This window comes from Solea senegalensis, linkage group LG1 (genome assembly GCF_019176455.1).
Source record: "Solea senegalensis isolate Sse05_10M linkage group LG1, IFAPA_SoseM_1, whole genome shotgun sequence".
Taxonomy (NCBI): Eukaryota; Metazoa; Chordata; class Actinopteri; order Pleuronectiformes; family Soleidae; genus Solea; species Solea senegalensis.
The window spans coordinates 24,280,606-24,297,683 of record NC_058021.1 but is presented as its reverse complement, the minus strand read 5'-3'; the positions used below and the strand labels follow the sequence as shown (position 1 = coordinate 24,297,683).

The window sequence follows — 17,078 nt, the reverse complement described above, 5'->3', positions numbered from 1 at the left end:
GAGATAATTGTATTCAGGTGCTATATCCTGCTCACCTTGAGATTTTCCACACCTATCAGTAAGAGAGGTAGAGGAATCCATTGGAGATGGGCCTTTGTCTTGTCCAGTATGGGGATGCATTATATTATTTGGTGTTGCTGTGTCAGGTCCAATAACCTATCAAGAACAAACCGATTATTTCAGTATAATTAAAAAAATACATCAAGCTCATTGTAATGCATTTTCAAAATACAAAATATATGCTTTGTCAAGTAAGCAAATGTATGCACACGTACAAAATAATGATATTTTCTTAGAATCATAACTTTTACATACAGTGAGAATAAGCTTTTCCACACAATCTGGAGCCACACTGTGAAGGTGTGTGAGATGCAGCTGCAGATGAATCTTGTTGCTCAGGACATCCTGGCACAGTGGGCAGCGGATCACTGGCTGCATGGAATGCTGTGACATCACATGGAGCTGCATACGATTGGCATCTTTACTGCTATAGTTGCAATATGGACACTGCTGAAGCTTTAAATGAGAAAAAAACAATATGGTATAATAAATATCTACATATGTAGTGGAGATACAATGATATTAAAAAAAGGTACATCACTTGTGATTCAGTTAACCAAGTTGAAATTCTTAATGGGTATCACTCTTGCTCTATACAGATATTAGTATAGCCAGATATCCACAAAAGAAATGACCACACTTTTTTTAAAAACACACAAGGGTTTGATAAAGATGTCCAAGAATCATCTCTCCTCGACCATTATGGTTGAAAATAACCACATATTAGAAAAATAAATTGAATCTTTACAGGGTTTTCCCCATTCCTCACCCTTCCCCACCTGCACCCATGCCCACCTTTAAACAGAAAATGGTGATCAACCATGTTTCATGTAATTCACTTAAGTCTCATCTCATACAATTTTATTAACAGAAAACACGATTGCCCAGAATTTCTAATCAGGAGATTACAGATGACAAAGGTGTGTACTCTCCCAAGCTACATCTTGCCCTCATTACAGGGAGTACTCTGAACATAGCTGCCTCCCCACCACCTGTCTTAATAGAATCCATTTCTGAAATGACTAAGTCCTCCCTCCTTGCAGGGCCCAGAACCAGACAAGCTAATACTTCATAATCTAATTTAAAAACACATATAATTTAAAGAGATGCAAAAGGGGGAAAAGAAGCACGGGAGGGAGCCTTAAGGCTCGTGCAGGTATTCCACTTAAGAACACAAAGACCAGCCTCCTGCGCTTGATGCTAAAAAGCTCTGTCAGGGAGGGAATGTTGGGCTGCATTTAACTCTTTGATGGAAAGCTGGCTTCAGCACTTGCTTAATGCTTAGCTTAGCATTTCTGCATCTTACAGTTCTTCACATTAGCTCATCCCACAGTGACAGCAAAGGTGGGATTTAATTAACGCATATGAAGAACCCATCTCATTAGCTATTAGCCTTCAGTTCCTTCAAATTCCAACATGTATTTTGAAAAATGAACTGTCAGATGTCCATGGTAAATATATGCACACTAAGCAGTAAAAGCTATACACTTGTTCTCCAGCAAGGTAAAAACTGTTGGAGGTTCATAATAAACCCCCGACTGCAACTTGACATTTTCTTGTGTCGTTTGGAACGACACCAATAACACTTTCAAAAGTGTTTGCAGGGCAATTTATCTTTAATGTACTGTAAAGCTGTACCTGCTCATTGGCAGATGTCTTCCCCTCTGCAGACTTGGGCCGTTTGGGTGGGCTTTCAATTTGTCGATCTGGTGGCAGGGAATGTTTAACCATAGCGTTCGGTCCGGCAACCTCATTGGACATGGCAATCACTCCTGGCAGGTGGTAAAAGGGGAGAGAGAGCAAGAGAAGACAGATGGAGAATAAAAGCATTAAAAATTAATACTGCTCATGAATTAATCAGTTATTATTTCTATTCTGTCTGCATTTGTGTAATGTGTGCTTCAACGTTTTTTAAAACACATCTAAATGCACAATTTGAAACAAGTGACTGAACCCTATGAACAATTCAAAATCCTAATGAAGCACATATTAAGTACACATAATTATTACAGTATTGTATACATGAAGTGTACAGCACTGGGATTGATAAATAATAAATTCAAATATCTTCTATTTTAGATCACAAAGTGGTCAAAAGAAGATTGGCAAAACATAATAGGGACTAACAAGTGTACCAAATTAATATTCAATGGGACATAGGTGATAATTAAAAAAAAAAGATTTGGTGACAAGACAACATAAGCATGGATACAAGAACAGACTGTATTATTCACATTCATGAACAATGATGTGTTTTTGCCCTGAGGAAATGTGAAATGGAGAAAACTCAGGCAGGCTCATTATCACAGCACGACATACATTAAATGTTATGGTAATATTATACACTTCATTAGTTCATATACATTTCCCCAGCTGCCTCAACAACTCCTCTGTCTGTACAAGATGCTAAATTTCCGGGGCTTGGTCACGGCTGGTGGTACAGTAGCAACACTACGTGTGTGTGTGTGTGTGTGTGTGTGTGTGTCTATTTGTATGTGTACGTTCGTGTGTGTGTAAGCGTGTGTGACGTTAACAGCAGGGCTCAATGTGGAGAGATCAGCCTCTGGTTGTATAAATGCTGCAGCCGCTGATAAATCTTTCATTAGCTTCATCCTAAGATACAAGCCATGCGGGCTGTGCTGTACTCCTGCCACTGCAATTTACCCACACAAAGACACAACAACAGCAACTCTCACTCCCTGTTTCCCTCCTGCTCGCTTGCTCTCTTCCTCCCTCTCTCCCTAAGCCATCAGCCCCCCTCCCCCTCCTCCCTTTCTTGCCTCCCCTCCCTTGTCTGGTCACTGAAGGCAATATGCGAGCCTCACTCTTGCGAATCAACGCTTCACGCTAGATGCACAAATAGAAAAAAAGGGAAATCAAAGCACCGATACATGGAGAGGGGGTTGAAAAAAAACATTTTGTATTTCATATTATTTCATGGCTTGTGTTTGTATTGGGTGCATATCAATTCCTCTGGCCTGTTCATGCATTTTAATTCTGTTGCATTAAGTAGGCGTTCCACTTATTTTATTTGTAATCCCCTATATCTGGAGCCTGAAATATTGGCCTGTCAAGGAAAGTGACAAGGGAGAGAGGGGGCGGGGGGCAAGAAAGGAAGGAAGAAAGAAAGTGTGTGTGTGTGTGGGGGGCACATGATCACAATGTGAATTTCCAAGAACATCCGAGAATTGCTCTGCAGCTCAAAAAAAGCGAGGTAATCTTGTCTTCCTCTGCCTGTGATGGCCCCTGCAGGGCTCGGGGTGGGTGTCTCTGTGCATATATATGTGTGTGTGTGTGTGTGTGTGTGCATCGTGGACCTCATGACAGCCACTGATACACCACTGCTCAGATTGGTCCAGGCTGCGAGCACCTGTCATATCACCTGACCTTTCCAGAGCCTGCGCCCGCCTCCCAAATTTATTATGACCATTTCTAATTTCAACTTTCAATTTTTGCCTCCATCTTCCACTCAATTTGCAACTAAATTACATCCCTGCAAAAGGAGATGAGGCGATTGTCGGACAAGAGACTGCAAATACATTTACAATGTGGCTGGGAAAGAGCCCACACATCACCATTGATTACTGTCATTTTGAATGTAAGTGTATTTGTGTAGTGTGTGCGTTAATGTTATGTGTGTGTGCAACATGGAGATACGTCCTTCTGGTGCAGAGTCGTCTTCGACCTGGTGCTTTTATCAGCACTTAAAACACCCAGAAATAGAAGAACAGTTGGTTAGTCCTGAATGTTGAGAGAGCAATTCTAGTCCATGAACCCTTTTAAAGGCAAATCCTGTGTGTGTGTGAATAATAAAGCTATTTTGGGGGCATTTAATTGCATTCAAAATTGTATGTAATGTAATTGCCTGTAATAGCTAGCACAATCCAATCTAAACATATAAAGTTAAGAGAGGAAAAATTTAAATATCAAAACTACCTGCAGTTTCTAACCAAAGTCATACTCTTGCCCTTAATAAGTGAAATAATTACAGAGACATAATGGGAGAGAGCGGGACAGAGAACAAGACACCTCAGTAGACTTTCATTTTCCTTTGTCTCTGAGTCTGCACCCGACACTTAATGACTGTGTCCTTTTTTCTTTTTACCCCCATCCCTCGAAACTTATGTGGGCTCCACCAGCTGCAGCCCAGTGAAGCGGAGGGCCAGAATAAACCTGACACCACCAACCCCACTCCACCAGTGACAAATGTCTGCATGCAGCAGGACCTTGCTTGATTAGATAAATCAAAAGGTGATTTATGACATTCAACCCCTTTTGCATTGTGGGGGAAGAAAGCGGCACACTCACCACCCATCTTTATTTGCAACTGTCAATGATGTTTAGGGAGCCGCGTATACGCGCACACATATACATGCATGTGGGCGCTCAGATGGAGAGAAGTACAGCACAATGGAGGGAGAGGCATAGAGACAGAGGGGGAAGAATAAGCAGGAAAAAAAAAAAGCTAGAGAAGGACACAGAAGCACATAGCTCTGAACACCTCAGGATATTTCTGTCTCATATTGTTCCTCAAAAGGCAAAACGGACCGACATTGCAGCTAATGCTTTTCCCGTCTATCTATTTTTGAATCTGCCCTTTTGTGTCGGAAAGGGCGACACATTTTGTGCAAACTGCACCGCGCGTATATATATATATTACCACACAAACACACATAATTGAATCCTTATATCTCTCAGACGACGACTTCAAATGAAATGAACTACCTCATCAGTGATGACGTCTTGGAGCGGGCTTTCAAAATAATCACACTGTACCTAATACAATCCCTTTTTCTTTTTCCTTCTTTTCTCTTGTACAAGCTGCAAAACAAGTAGATTTCATTCCTGACATTTCATTTCATGAAAATAATAATAATAATAAAAAAAACACCCACAAATACAGAGCAGAGAGTGGTGGTGGTGGTGGTGGTGGTGGTGGGGGACTGTCAATTAAGAGGGAGCAGGCTGGGTGGCAGCAGCTTGGATTTAGTATTCAATTTAGCTGTCCTGAGCTGTGGCAGACTGGCTAAGGTTACGGAGCAGTAAATCTAGAAAGGAGAGCTGGCCAAAACAGGCCAGGGTGGGCCGGCCAGCATGATTTACTGGCCTGGTGCTCTGAGGTTACGCATTAGGCTGACCCCCGGTCACCTGATAACATTACAGCAACACACTCTGAACCCCAAACTCCCACTGAAGCACTCAGCAGGTCCAGATCTAGCCGGAGGGAGGTAGAGAGAGAGCGAGAGAGACAGAGAGGACAGAAGGAGAGAGAGACAGTGAGATACAGAGAGGAGATTTTTCAGTCCACCCCCTACAAACCTCTTCCTACCCACTTCCACTACGTTTTTGCGATCATGGACAAGGTCCACCACTTTAAGTGCCATCCCAAACCAATTATCGGGGAGTGGAAGTGGGTTATAAAACCTTGCTACAGTGAGTGTCCATCAGTGCAGACTTAAGGATCACATGCAACGCCAGTGTGTTGTTGATTACGCAACAAACGACGCACAAATGTTACGTACTGAGCGAGTTTCATATGCAATCTTTGACTGGAGTTGCAGCTCTTCTGACTACACAGTTTAAGAAGTTATTTTGATTTTAAAGTGTAGTGGTGCAAGATGACGTGTACACAAAAAGAAATGGACTTGTGAGTGAGTGTGTTTTATTTTGGAGTAGCCATGGTTACGGACATTTACAACAGTTCCCGTTTGTGCTGAATAGGGGAGTTCATCCTGAAGCATGTCACTGTATTTATATCCTACACCTTAAAAAGGGAGCTTCATTCAGCTGAGAGTGTGACTACAAACAGAGTTACAACCCGTGACAGAGCTGGGTGTGTCTGCTTTGAGAAAGGCCTTGAGAGAAAGAGAAACGGAGGAATGGAATAGGATGGAGAGAGGTAGATAGTCAGACGGAGAGGAAGAGAGGAAAACTGTAAAACAACAGCTGCCTTGTAGTTTTTGATTTTTTAATGACAACCCTTCCTTCCTTCCTCCTCCATCTCCCGCTGCTGTACTCATGAGAGATAAATACGAGCATGGCCTTGTCACATTTGACAAATCGCCCGAGACATTCAACAAGCTGTCATTACGCTAAGAACACATACATGCACAAAGGCATTGCTGCAGGCTCATAATTAAAAATGCTAATATGTTTAATGTATTTTAATCTCATCCTAGGGAGAGAGAAAAAAAACAAAGAGGCAAAACTCTCATCTCATATTGGGCAAATTTGTGAGATGTATGCAAATAGAAAGAGAAGAGAAACATTATGAATGTGAACAAGCACAATATGGAATATTTAACATCTCATTCCGTTTGCGTGCTCTTCCAGTTTGGCAAAGCAAAATTGTTATTATTATTATTAGTCCTTTTCATGTTGCTATTTCAAAGGTGATAGCGATCTGTGAGGTTGACTCACAAGCTCATTTTCCAAGACAGGGCCATTGTTTAGCTTTAGCCCCTGAGCCATGGTGACGACATGCGCCATCTACAGTGCACACATACAAAGCTGTGTGGAAGTAATCCACATAGGAGGCATTTGCATGGCCATGTAACATGGATTATAATTAATCTAAAGTAACATGGGATTAAAAAAGACATTGTAAATGAAGCAAAGGGGGGGGAGAAAAAAAATCCTATGGCCTTTCCTTCTCCCCTCCCCCCCATCTCTCTTTCACCTCTGTCTCTCTCTTCCTCTCTCTATCTATCTGCCCCTCTTTGTTTAAGGGATCTTGGTCTTGGAGATGAAGTGCGCAAACATACTGCTCACTTGGTCACACTGTAATCCCTTCCCTAGAGATACACACACACACACACGTCGGAACATTTCAAGGCTGCCAGAGATTTGGGGCTGAGGAAAGAGATGCTAAATCTTACCAGATTAAGCTGGAAGAAGAGAAAATGAAGGCCCTGCCTCTGATGATACTGACACACCAGAGTCCCCTTCTGCATTTGACTTTTTTCAAACCGCCTTTAATCCAAATGCAAAAATAAAACACCATTGACAACAATACATGTGGAATCCTCGCCAAACTAGGACCCCAACGTGGTTTGTCGAACAAATGATATGTTAAAATAATAAATAAAGGCATACAGTGTCTGACATCTAATAAACTAAACGTACATGTACATACGCAAGCACACTTTTAAGATTTTTTTTCTATTTTTTTTGCTTGTGCATGGTGGTGTTAAATGACACCGGTGGTAATATGCGGCAGTAAATGCATGGATGGTGGTTCTCCGCCAGTCCGTCAGACAGGCCTGTCAGAGAGATAGAGCTGAAAGATAGATGACTAGCTAAACTAATAGGCCCCAGCCTCACTCAGCTCTCCTTCTGCCTCATTGAGCCTCACATTATGGAGCTAGGTATGGCATGGTAGGACGAGGAGGTGTGGTGGTGGGGAGGGGGAGTCTGAGATGGATAGAGGGTTGGAGTTGGAAGGTGTGTGTGTGTGAGAGAGAGTTGGGGTTAGAATGGGTGTGGAGGGGTAAACACAGAAAGAGGCGGGGAGATATTAGTGGGGGGTGGAGGGGGGACGGCAGAGAGAGACAGAGAGAGAGAAAAGCCCATGCAATGACAGAGAAAAAAGTGACGAGAGAGAGAGAGAGAGAGAGAGAGAGAGAGAGACCCCATGCAATATTCATCCCCAGCCGTGGATTTCCATCTCATACATAAAAAGATCATATGAATTCTTATTTGGGTAAATCAAATCTAACAAAGCCAGGGCTATCCCAACCACAGCCTGGCAGCAGAGGCATTATGTGCTCGCTTCCTCGCCCAAAAAATAACAAAAACACCAAGCCGTCTTGTACAGATTGTTGTCCCTCCTCTGCTTACAACGTTGCTATTCTCTCAAACAAATAACAACAATTCCTTCTCCCTTCCTTTTCCTCTTTGCTTGCTCTTTTTTTCTATACCAGGTAAGGCCCGGCGATGGGGTCACAGATTGGACAACAATTAAAGGGAGACACAGAGCCAGAGAAAAACAGGAGAGAAAGTGAAAAATGAAGGGACAGGCGGAAAAAAAAACTAATTTAAAGGTTGCCGGGATGTGGTGCAATATTAGAAAAACATATACATCTAATCCTGTGCTTATGAAAAATTAATATGTCATCGGAGAGGGCACAAGAACGAGAAAAGATTAATGCAAGGCGCTTATAAATTACAAGCACGCAAACTGATTTGATTAAAAAATAATCTGGGGCCTGGACATTGCCTGGTATTATCCACAACACTCAACTTATCCCTCTCTCTTTCTCTCTCTCTCTCTCTCTGGTTTTTCCCTCTTTCCTTCTCTCCCACTGTCTCTTCGCCCTGTCTCTCTCGTTCTCTTTTTCTTTTTCTGTCAGATGGAAACGATTAAAGCAGGTCACATGGAGGCTAGTCAGCAGCCTTCACATGTTACACACACATGTTAGACTTATCTGGGGGAGAGAGAAAGAAGGAAAGAAAGAAAGAAAGAAAGAAAGAAAGAGACGCGGCTCTGAAAAGAAAGGATGCTTATGGTTCATAGGCGTCGTGTATGTGTGGACTTACGGTCAGTTCTCCGGCTGTCAGTCACCTCTCGCTCAGCGAGGTTGATCCCGTGCCTGGAGGAGGAGCGAGGAGGTCTCTCACCATCATCAGCAGTCTCCTCTGAAAATGCACAGAATAAAAAAAATAAATAAATACTACATTACCCACAATGCTCCTTAAATACATAGTCATTTGCTGGCGAGCGACGTGAAAGACAAAACTCCCATCATGCTTAAGTTGGGAATTAGAGCAGATGTTTTTGTCAGCTATAGCTGTAGCACATTAGAGCCAGTTTGACAATATTCCCGTTTGTACATGTACAGTTAATCCTCATAACCCCCCTTTATTCCCCCCACACAAACGTCAACTTCATCCTGCTGGACAGTGAATCGCACCAGCAAATAGTGCTTCTGGTGACTTGAACAAATGTTTTGTTAAAATAGCCCCGTCGCGCCACTTCTGGCGGGTGAAACGTAATACGCCCATGGCGTGAAAGCGGGGCAGTTGTGTGAAAACTAAATATGTCCCCCGTGGGAAGCTGTTTTACTGGTTATGGTCGCTTCTTCTTCTTCTTCTTCAGAAACTAGAATTACTAGTCTAAACAAATGTTAAAGTCTGCCCTGTTCTATCATCGTCAGGAAACAGTAATGATGTTGTTGTAATGTAAAAATGTAAATGATGAAAAAGCTACCTATTTTTCACCACTAACATTATTGTACAGCCTACATCACACGTTCTGCTCTCTACATAAATATGCACTATAAATAGTGTGTAATAATGAGTCTATGTATCAATGTGTATAGATATGTAGATATTGTGTATGTTTGTGTGCAAGCACACACACACAAATCAACACTTGCACATGCAGCTCTGTACTATTAGCAGATTAGCTTGCCCATCTCTGAGAGTTCAACCCCTTGTTTGATAATTCTGTGTATCTGCAGTGTTCTGCCAGTGGATTAAAGAGTGTGTGTGTGTGTGTGTGTGTGAGTGAGAGAGAGAGAGAGAGAGAGAGAGTATTTGTACAAGTGTGTATGTGTGTGTGTATATATGTGTCGCCAGCACAAGCTAACACTAATCCTAGCCGAGCCCCAGCGATCCCTTTCATCCAGCCATCATTTGTCTCCGGCTGGGCTGATGTCACTTTGTAATGAATTTTGAGCAGTCTGAGAGAGGCCAGATAACCAGACACACACACACACACACACACACACACACACACACACACTACCTTGCTTCATCTCATGGCAGGCGCACACAAATGCAAAAATCAAACAGAAACACTTGCACATAGGTGTCAAAGCATACACACACAGTATCATATTCACAGTCTCTCTCTCTCTCTCTCTCACACACACACACACAGACCAAAACCGTTAAAAATTTCATGTCTTCTAAATGGAGGGAGGGGGGGCAGCGGGGTCTCTTTCACCACAAACCCTTCACTCTGCCAACAAATGAAACTGGTGTGCGTCTGTGTGTGTGTGTGTGTATGCGCGCACACAAGTTTGTGTGAGCGCGTGTAAAAGAGCAGCGCTCATCAATCCTGCACCGCTGCCTTAATAAACACATTTTACAACATGCACACACGCACTCGCGCAGGAGTCATTTTCATAGAAATCAGGCAAAGGGTGCACCGAGGTCAGCCTCCATTTGCATACAATCACTTTGGCCATTGTATGACGAGCACAAGCGGTCTGTGAAACCCCCCTCGGAAACATGATATGATTAACCCTTTCACATACGGAGAGGTGCACCCACTCACACACACGCACACACAGCGTCACAGACAGACACATAGACTAAGCACTGGCGCCGCTACTTTAAGCACCAACACATTAAGTGGACATTATATCCAGCATGAAATTTTCATAGCAGAAACTGGCATGTGATTGAGAATTGCGTTTGTACGCATGAGCACTGTTGGATTTTTCAATTTGTGTGTGTGTGTGTGCTGTGTACACAGTCAATGTCAAGGTGTATGTATCCCTCCTCCCACTACATGTGTGTGTTTGTGTGTGTGTTTTGTGTGTGGAATAGGGAGAGACTGGGGCTGCACTCTGCTCCTGATGTTTTATTAATATGTCGGTGACAACGGGGATGAAATATCTCCTGTCAGCCAGGAGAGCCTGGACTGCAGAAATTGCAGTTTTCACTACCGGTGCTGCGACATCTATCTTTGTATTTTAATTCAGCCCACCTTCATATTGAGGGAAAGAGGAAGGATAGAGTGTCCGTGCATGGATGTAAACAGGTCTGAAAGTCCTTCATCACACGCTGCTTTGTCTTTCTGTTCTGTGTTTTTTTTTTTTGACTTGTATTCGATGCCATGGAGGAGCAAATGGCACAAATTGAACAGCGTGTTTCACAGAGATGTGAGAAAAGCATGGGAGGGAGAAGGCGTGGACAACTACTCAAAAGAATTAAACAAAACAAATACATATAATTAAAAATTACTCCTGGTTAATTGTCATCTTTAAAACGAGTCTGTCAAGACTTGAGAAAAATCAAGCTTTTGTACTTAAAACATACATTTTTGTCACCTTAAATAGTGTGCTACCGCTTTATATGATGCTTTGCAATCAAACAGTTGAATTTTGGGCAGAAAGGAAAGGGGGGGGGCACGAGTGTGTGAAAGCGGTCACAGCAACACAGCCAGTGTCTGATCAGAACATGACTAAACCACCAGCTTAATATAACCTCTAGGGGGCACTGCACCTGTAGCTTGATAGGACAGTAGAAAAATGAGAGACAATGAACAGAGAGAGGGGAAAAAAGAGGAAGGAATGAGGGTAGAGAGTGGGTGAAGAAAGAGAAAAGGTGGGGGGGCGGGCTGATCATCTGGGCCTCATCAGTGGGTTTTTTTTTTTCACTTCTTTTCCCTTCTAGTCGCTTAGATCTGTGGTGTATGTTTGTGTGTGTGTGCATGTGTGTGCGTGTGTATACAGGGAATGTGTTTCCACACTGAAGACATTCCCAGACGAGCTCTCTCAATACATCAGCACAGCGTCTGCCCTCTGACTGACCCTGACTGTTACACACCACACGAATGTGTGTGTGTGTGTGTGTGTGTGTGTGTGTGCGCACGAACGGGCGGGTGTGTGTGCACATGTTGTGTTTTGTGTGGTTGTGCGCCATTGATCAAGTGAGTGAGACAGTGACTGCATGTGTTTGCATGTGAGTTGTCATGTGTAAGCGTGTGTTCCTGAGAGAGAGAGAGAGAGGGATCTGTGGCAGGGACTCTTAACCATCATCTTAATCGCTACCAGAGGACGCACAGAGCAAAACTTTCGCAGTCACCTTCCCCTGCCTCTCTCTCTATCACACACACACACACACGGAGTGAGGGAGCGAGGGAGCGGGTCAGGCTGTGGAGGGTGTGTGATTTTGGCAGCCTGGTGGGACTCTCTTTGATGTGGGTCGGTCGGAACATTAAAGCTGGCCGGTGAGCTCGAGCTAACCACAGACCATGGGTCTGATTACCATGCAACCAACACCAGCCTATATTTAACTGTTAGGGGGGAAAGAATAATTAAGTGACTCTTGATCAAATCAGTCTCGTTTTAGATTTAACCATTAATTGTTGGCAAATATAACCAGTGATCATCCTGGATGAATGACTCTCTTGTTTGTCCAAAAAAATAATCCCCAAACATGACGCACTATAAGACAAACCAAATTATTTTAGCACTGAAAAAAAGTTGTTTTTTTTACTACATCACAGTCAAAAATAGAATAGAAAAACAAGTTAAGGACAGATAGGTGTTGGGGGGGATAGAGAGAAAGACATACAGTAAAGAGAATAAAAAAATAGAAATAGACATATGGGAGATGGAGGCAATGGAGGATGTATTGAAAGTGTCAGTGCACTGTGTTGTGTGTGTGTGTGTGTGTGTGTGTCTTCTAGCTGTATAATGACCTGCTCTGAGATCACTCTCTCCCTCTCCCATCTCCCCCTAAGGGCCCATAACCACCACGCCGGGTCATTATGTGCCCGGTGGAGGACTCGGTTGTACAGCACACAATCGTAGAGCAACGCCACGCCAGGGAAACTGGACACGGGGGCTCCAAAATGGCTGAATTCATTAGCTGGCCGAGCTGCCTCTAATTTGCTTCCTGAGGGCTAGGATGGTGCTCATTAAAGCAGCAAAGGAAAAAATTCTTATATTATTGTTTATCTTAAATCACTGACACTATGAAAGCAGAACATCAGCTGAAATAATTGTTTCCAAAGAAAACAAAAAAGAAATATATGAGAAAAGCAATTACATCGAGAGACAGTCACTGCATCGCTGTTATGACTGTATGCGCTGCATTATAATAAGTGCTGTTGTGTTACACGTCTTAAAATAATAATAAAGACCAGATATGGTATGTGTCCATGTCTCCCTGGTAGTGAGGCAGCCTTTATGTTTTGCGTAACTCTCATGAATGCCATGTCTCCGATGCTTAGCCGTGATGTTGACGATGATTTCTTCCTACAACTCTGGTCATGTCCCCTGCGAGACCATGTTTGCATGTGTGCATGCGTGTGTATGGGCGATAGGGGCCCTGTGATGTCACATTCCTGCGCCGCGCGCGTGGCTCTGGTTTGGCCTCTAGGTTTTAAAGGGGAAAAGCTTTGAAACATTACACCATCCCACACAGTCGCAGCCATATGCACACACACACACACACACATACACACAGTCAAGGGCCAGTGGTAATACTGCCAGAATAATAACCCTACAAACTTACTGATCTCCCTCCCTCCCGTTCTCTCACCCTCAAATCTTTATTTACCCAACTCTCCCTCTTTATCCGCCCACCCCCTCCACCCCCTCCCCTTCGTTCTCCCTGTACCTTTCCCCCCAAATTTCAGCGCGTTTAACAAGCATTTAGATCTTAACCAGATGTTGTTAATGTAGCATGTCTAAAATACTAAACATCAACCCAGCGGAGAGGGGCTACAGCTCCTGCACAGGGCCTGGGAATAACTGACACACGCACACGCACACACCTACACATGAAAACCCTCCACACATTGACTCCCACACAGTGTTCAACGTATTTCACACACACACACACAGAGAGGTCCACAGCCCACATGCTAACATGTAAATACACACTTCTGCACAAGCAAACACACGCGTTTCCATGCACATGCTCCACATCCACCCACACCTTAAAACACAAGAAACTATTACACCAGCAAAAAAAAAAAGAAAGAAAAAAAACTATCTATTGTTTCAGGTTGACTGCGAAAACCCAGACAATAGGATTGTCACATTTAATATGCTCCTGGTGTGAATGTCAATAACTTGAACTGACAGAATAAGCTGCAAAAAAAAAAGAAAAAAGACTTTTGAATAAAAATGCTTGTATCAGCAGCTCCAAATTTGCTTTGTTGTTGTCAATTACGACTTCCTGAGACACTTCATTGTATTTTCTTTCACTCAAATTGCCCCGCTTTGCTGTCTTGCAGGCAACTAACAAAACACTGCATTTGGGAAAAAAAAAAAAAAATCATATGAATAAACATACCCAAGATTAAAGGCTTGGGTGTCTTGCTTGCTGCATAGACAGAAACTGTGTTTTCCATGTTAGGAGGGGGTTTCATTTTTGGTGCGGAAAGCGCGGCGGGGATGATGTTAATGATTCTTTAATAGCAAATACAAAAGGTTTTCGCAGGACAAAAGTATGGCTTCAAAAGGTTCAGTACAGTGGAAAAAAATTGCTGCAACACCTGGTCTCATACAATGGGGCTGAAGCACACCTACTGTACACCTCCACAAGTGTGCACACACACACACACACACACACACACACACACAAAACACCTGCATCTTACACAACAACCATATTGCTTTTCTGCTGTTTGAAACACCTTAGGCTGAGTGGGTGAATTGAGGAGGCGGCACGGCATGCTTACTGAGGGATTTAGGAATAATTTGAAAAGAGGATTCCTCTCCTCTGTTTCATCTCCTCCCATATCTTTCTCTTTATTCTGTTTTTCCTGCTCTTTTATGATTCCTTGGTCCAATATTTATCCAGGCCCTGATTATAAACATCTGGCCGTCGGGGCATTCCGCACAGGAGCAGCTAAAACACACACACACGCACGCACGCACGCACACACACACACTCAGAGTCACACTCATAGTGGAAATATCACACACGTTCGCCAACGTGACCCTGTCAGGTCCAGAATGAAGAAGGTGGGAGGGAGAAGCAGAAAGAGAGGAGGAGAAAGGGTTGGAGCAGACAGAGACGTAGAGAGAACTAGGAGCTGAGGGTTAATGGCCTTCCCATCTCTGTGATAAGAATTCATTCTGTTCTATTACCAGCACTTACCTACAGAGGCTGCTGTCCTTCCTCGCTCCTCTTTCCCTTTCTCCCTCACACACACACACACACACACACACACACACACACACACACACACACACACACACACACACACACACACACACACACACACACACACACACACACACACACAGCGAGGGTCTGCGATCGATAGATGAACCTAATGAAGAAAGCAGCTGTTTCTCGGCATACCTGTTCAACTCTATCAGCCCAACAAGATCTCCCTGATGCATTCATCTGTCTATCCATCTATCCATCTGTCCACCTATTTTTATATCTTTTCACACAGACATCCATCCATATGGCTATCCTATCTGTTCCCCTTCGCCTCCATTTATCCGTCTATCTGTCCATCCATCACTCCACTGGTAAACAAAGATACAGCGCAGTAGATATAGTTTCCAATTGCCCAGGCCGGTCCTTGTCGTTTATTCAAGGTTTATCAATTTTCGGGAACTAATACAAGACTCGAAAAAAAGGGAATCTAATAAAATGGCTGCCATGGTTTAAGATAATTGTGGTGTGTGTGTGTGTGTGTGTGTCTCACTCTCTCTTTGCTTAAAATAGGCCTGTGATGGGCAGTGACCAAATGGATAATGCTTAACAAAAAAAGATCCTTATCCTATTGGGCCACTGTCCTGTTTTCAGCTGCATAAAAAAACCATCTGCTTTCTGTGTCACCAAATAAAAAAAACAAGACAATAATCCAGGATGCAAATCAAAGCAAAGAAGAAGATGAAGAGGATAGTGACAGGACTGGAAAAAAGTCCTATATCGTAATTAATTTACTAATGAAATGGAGCCTTTTAAGTACATACATAAACTTTAATCATCCTCATTTTGAAGATGTACCGTACACTTATGTTTTATCATCTTTTAAATAGATTGTCATGTGCGCTTCACTCTCCGTCTTAACTATCATGTTTGTGGGTATTACGCAAAGAAATATGGCCAAAAAAATGACTTTGGTTTACCATTTATTCTATTCAGTGCTTTTCTATGACTACATTCCTTATTGATAGTTGGGACTGTGGCAGCGCATAGCTGCCATTAGCAGAGAGCAATTTCATATACTGATAAATGAGTTCATGTGACATGTCTCTTTCTATAGAAAGAGTGTGCAAAACAAAAAAAAATGTGTGCATCGTCAGGGCCTTATTATGGGCTGAGGACAGGGAGGACGGCAAAACTCTTCAACATAAGAAGAATGCAGTCACGGCAGAAAATGAGACGAAATATCTTCAAACCCAAATATTCATTAGGTTGCTCAGAGTCATGGGACACCACATGGAACCTGTAACACATGTACACACACAAGCGCTCGTATGCAAACACACACACACACACACACAAACAGACACAAGCACACAAACCTGCGGCAACTGCCCTGGAGATGGTATTCACAGACGCTTACAAATAAGGAGTGTTGGCTTTCCTCTGACTTTCACAAAAACATGCAAAAAATGTCCATTTCATTACTGGCTAAACAATGTCATATGGGCCCCCACTGGCCCTAATAGAAGTAGACAAAGACAGAGCAGCACACATATGCTTCGAATAAATCAGATTACTGAGGGAGAGTGGGGGAGAGAACAAGTGAGAGAAAAAGGGAAAGAAAGAGAGACACCGCCAGACACTTAGAGGACTGACAATATTCCCTTTTCTTGCTACCTCCACCCCCTCCTCCTTCTCCTTCACTTTCTTAACCCCCAACCCTCCCAGCAGGATCTGTTTTAGATTTGAGCCAGTGCTAGAGCCATATCTCTACCTTATCTCTGCTAGCCGTCAGAAAACAGAAAGCTCCATGTTTCCATGCATTAGACTCCCGGGCCCCTGACACGCCACTTGAAAATCTCACAACCCTTCAAAATGGCTGAGCGGGAAAAATAAAACAGCACAGATATCACGTAATCAAATGAGATGCATGTTACCAGGTTTCTTTCTTTCTTTTTTGGACTGCGCCGCAATACAGTGTCATAATAAATAAAATGTCGACAATAACTGGGACTGTTGTTGACAACAAAACGTCACCCAAAAAATCCCAGGAATGAAATCGCTGCCGACGCATCAAGTGCATTTCAAAAGCGACGTGAATTTGAGGAGTTGTGACATTTTTACCCACCTGACCACCTCTGAGTATCGATCCCCATAAA

The 17,078-nt window shown here is 43.1% G+C and overlaps 1 protein-coding gene across 4 annotated transcripts in view; it reads right to left on the bottom strand.

The window, feature by feature from the left end:
• zfhx4 (zinc finger homeobox 4) overlaps positions 1-17,078 on the bottom strand; it is an 82,743-nt gene that overhangs the window by 10,366 nt on the left and 55,299 nt on the right. For all 4 annotated transcript variants that reach the window (XM_044041267.1, XM_044041258.1, XM_044041276.1 and 1 more), the window contains exons 7-10: positions 8,599-8,697; positions 1,699-1,832; positions 316-516; positions 36-156 (exon numbers count right to left, since the gene is read on the bottom strand). In XM_044041267.1, the coding sequence (XP_043897202.1) occupies positions 36-156; positions 316-516; positions 1,699-1,832; positions 8,599-8,697 (555 nt within the window). The remainder of the gene's footprint in view (positions 1-35; positions 157-315; positions 517-1,698; positions 1,833-8,598; positions 8,698-17,078) is intronic.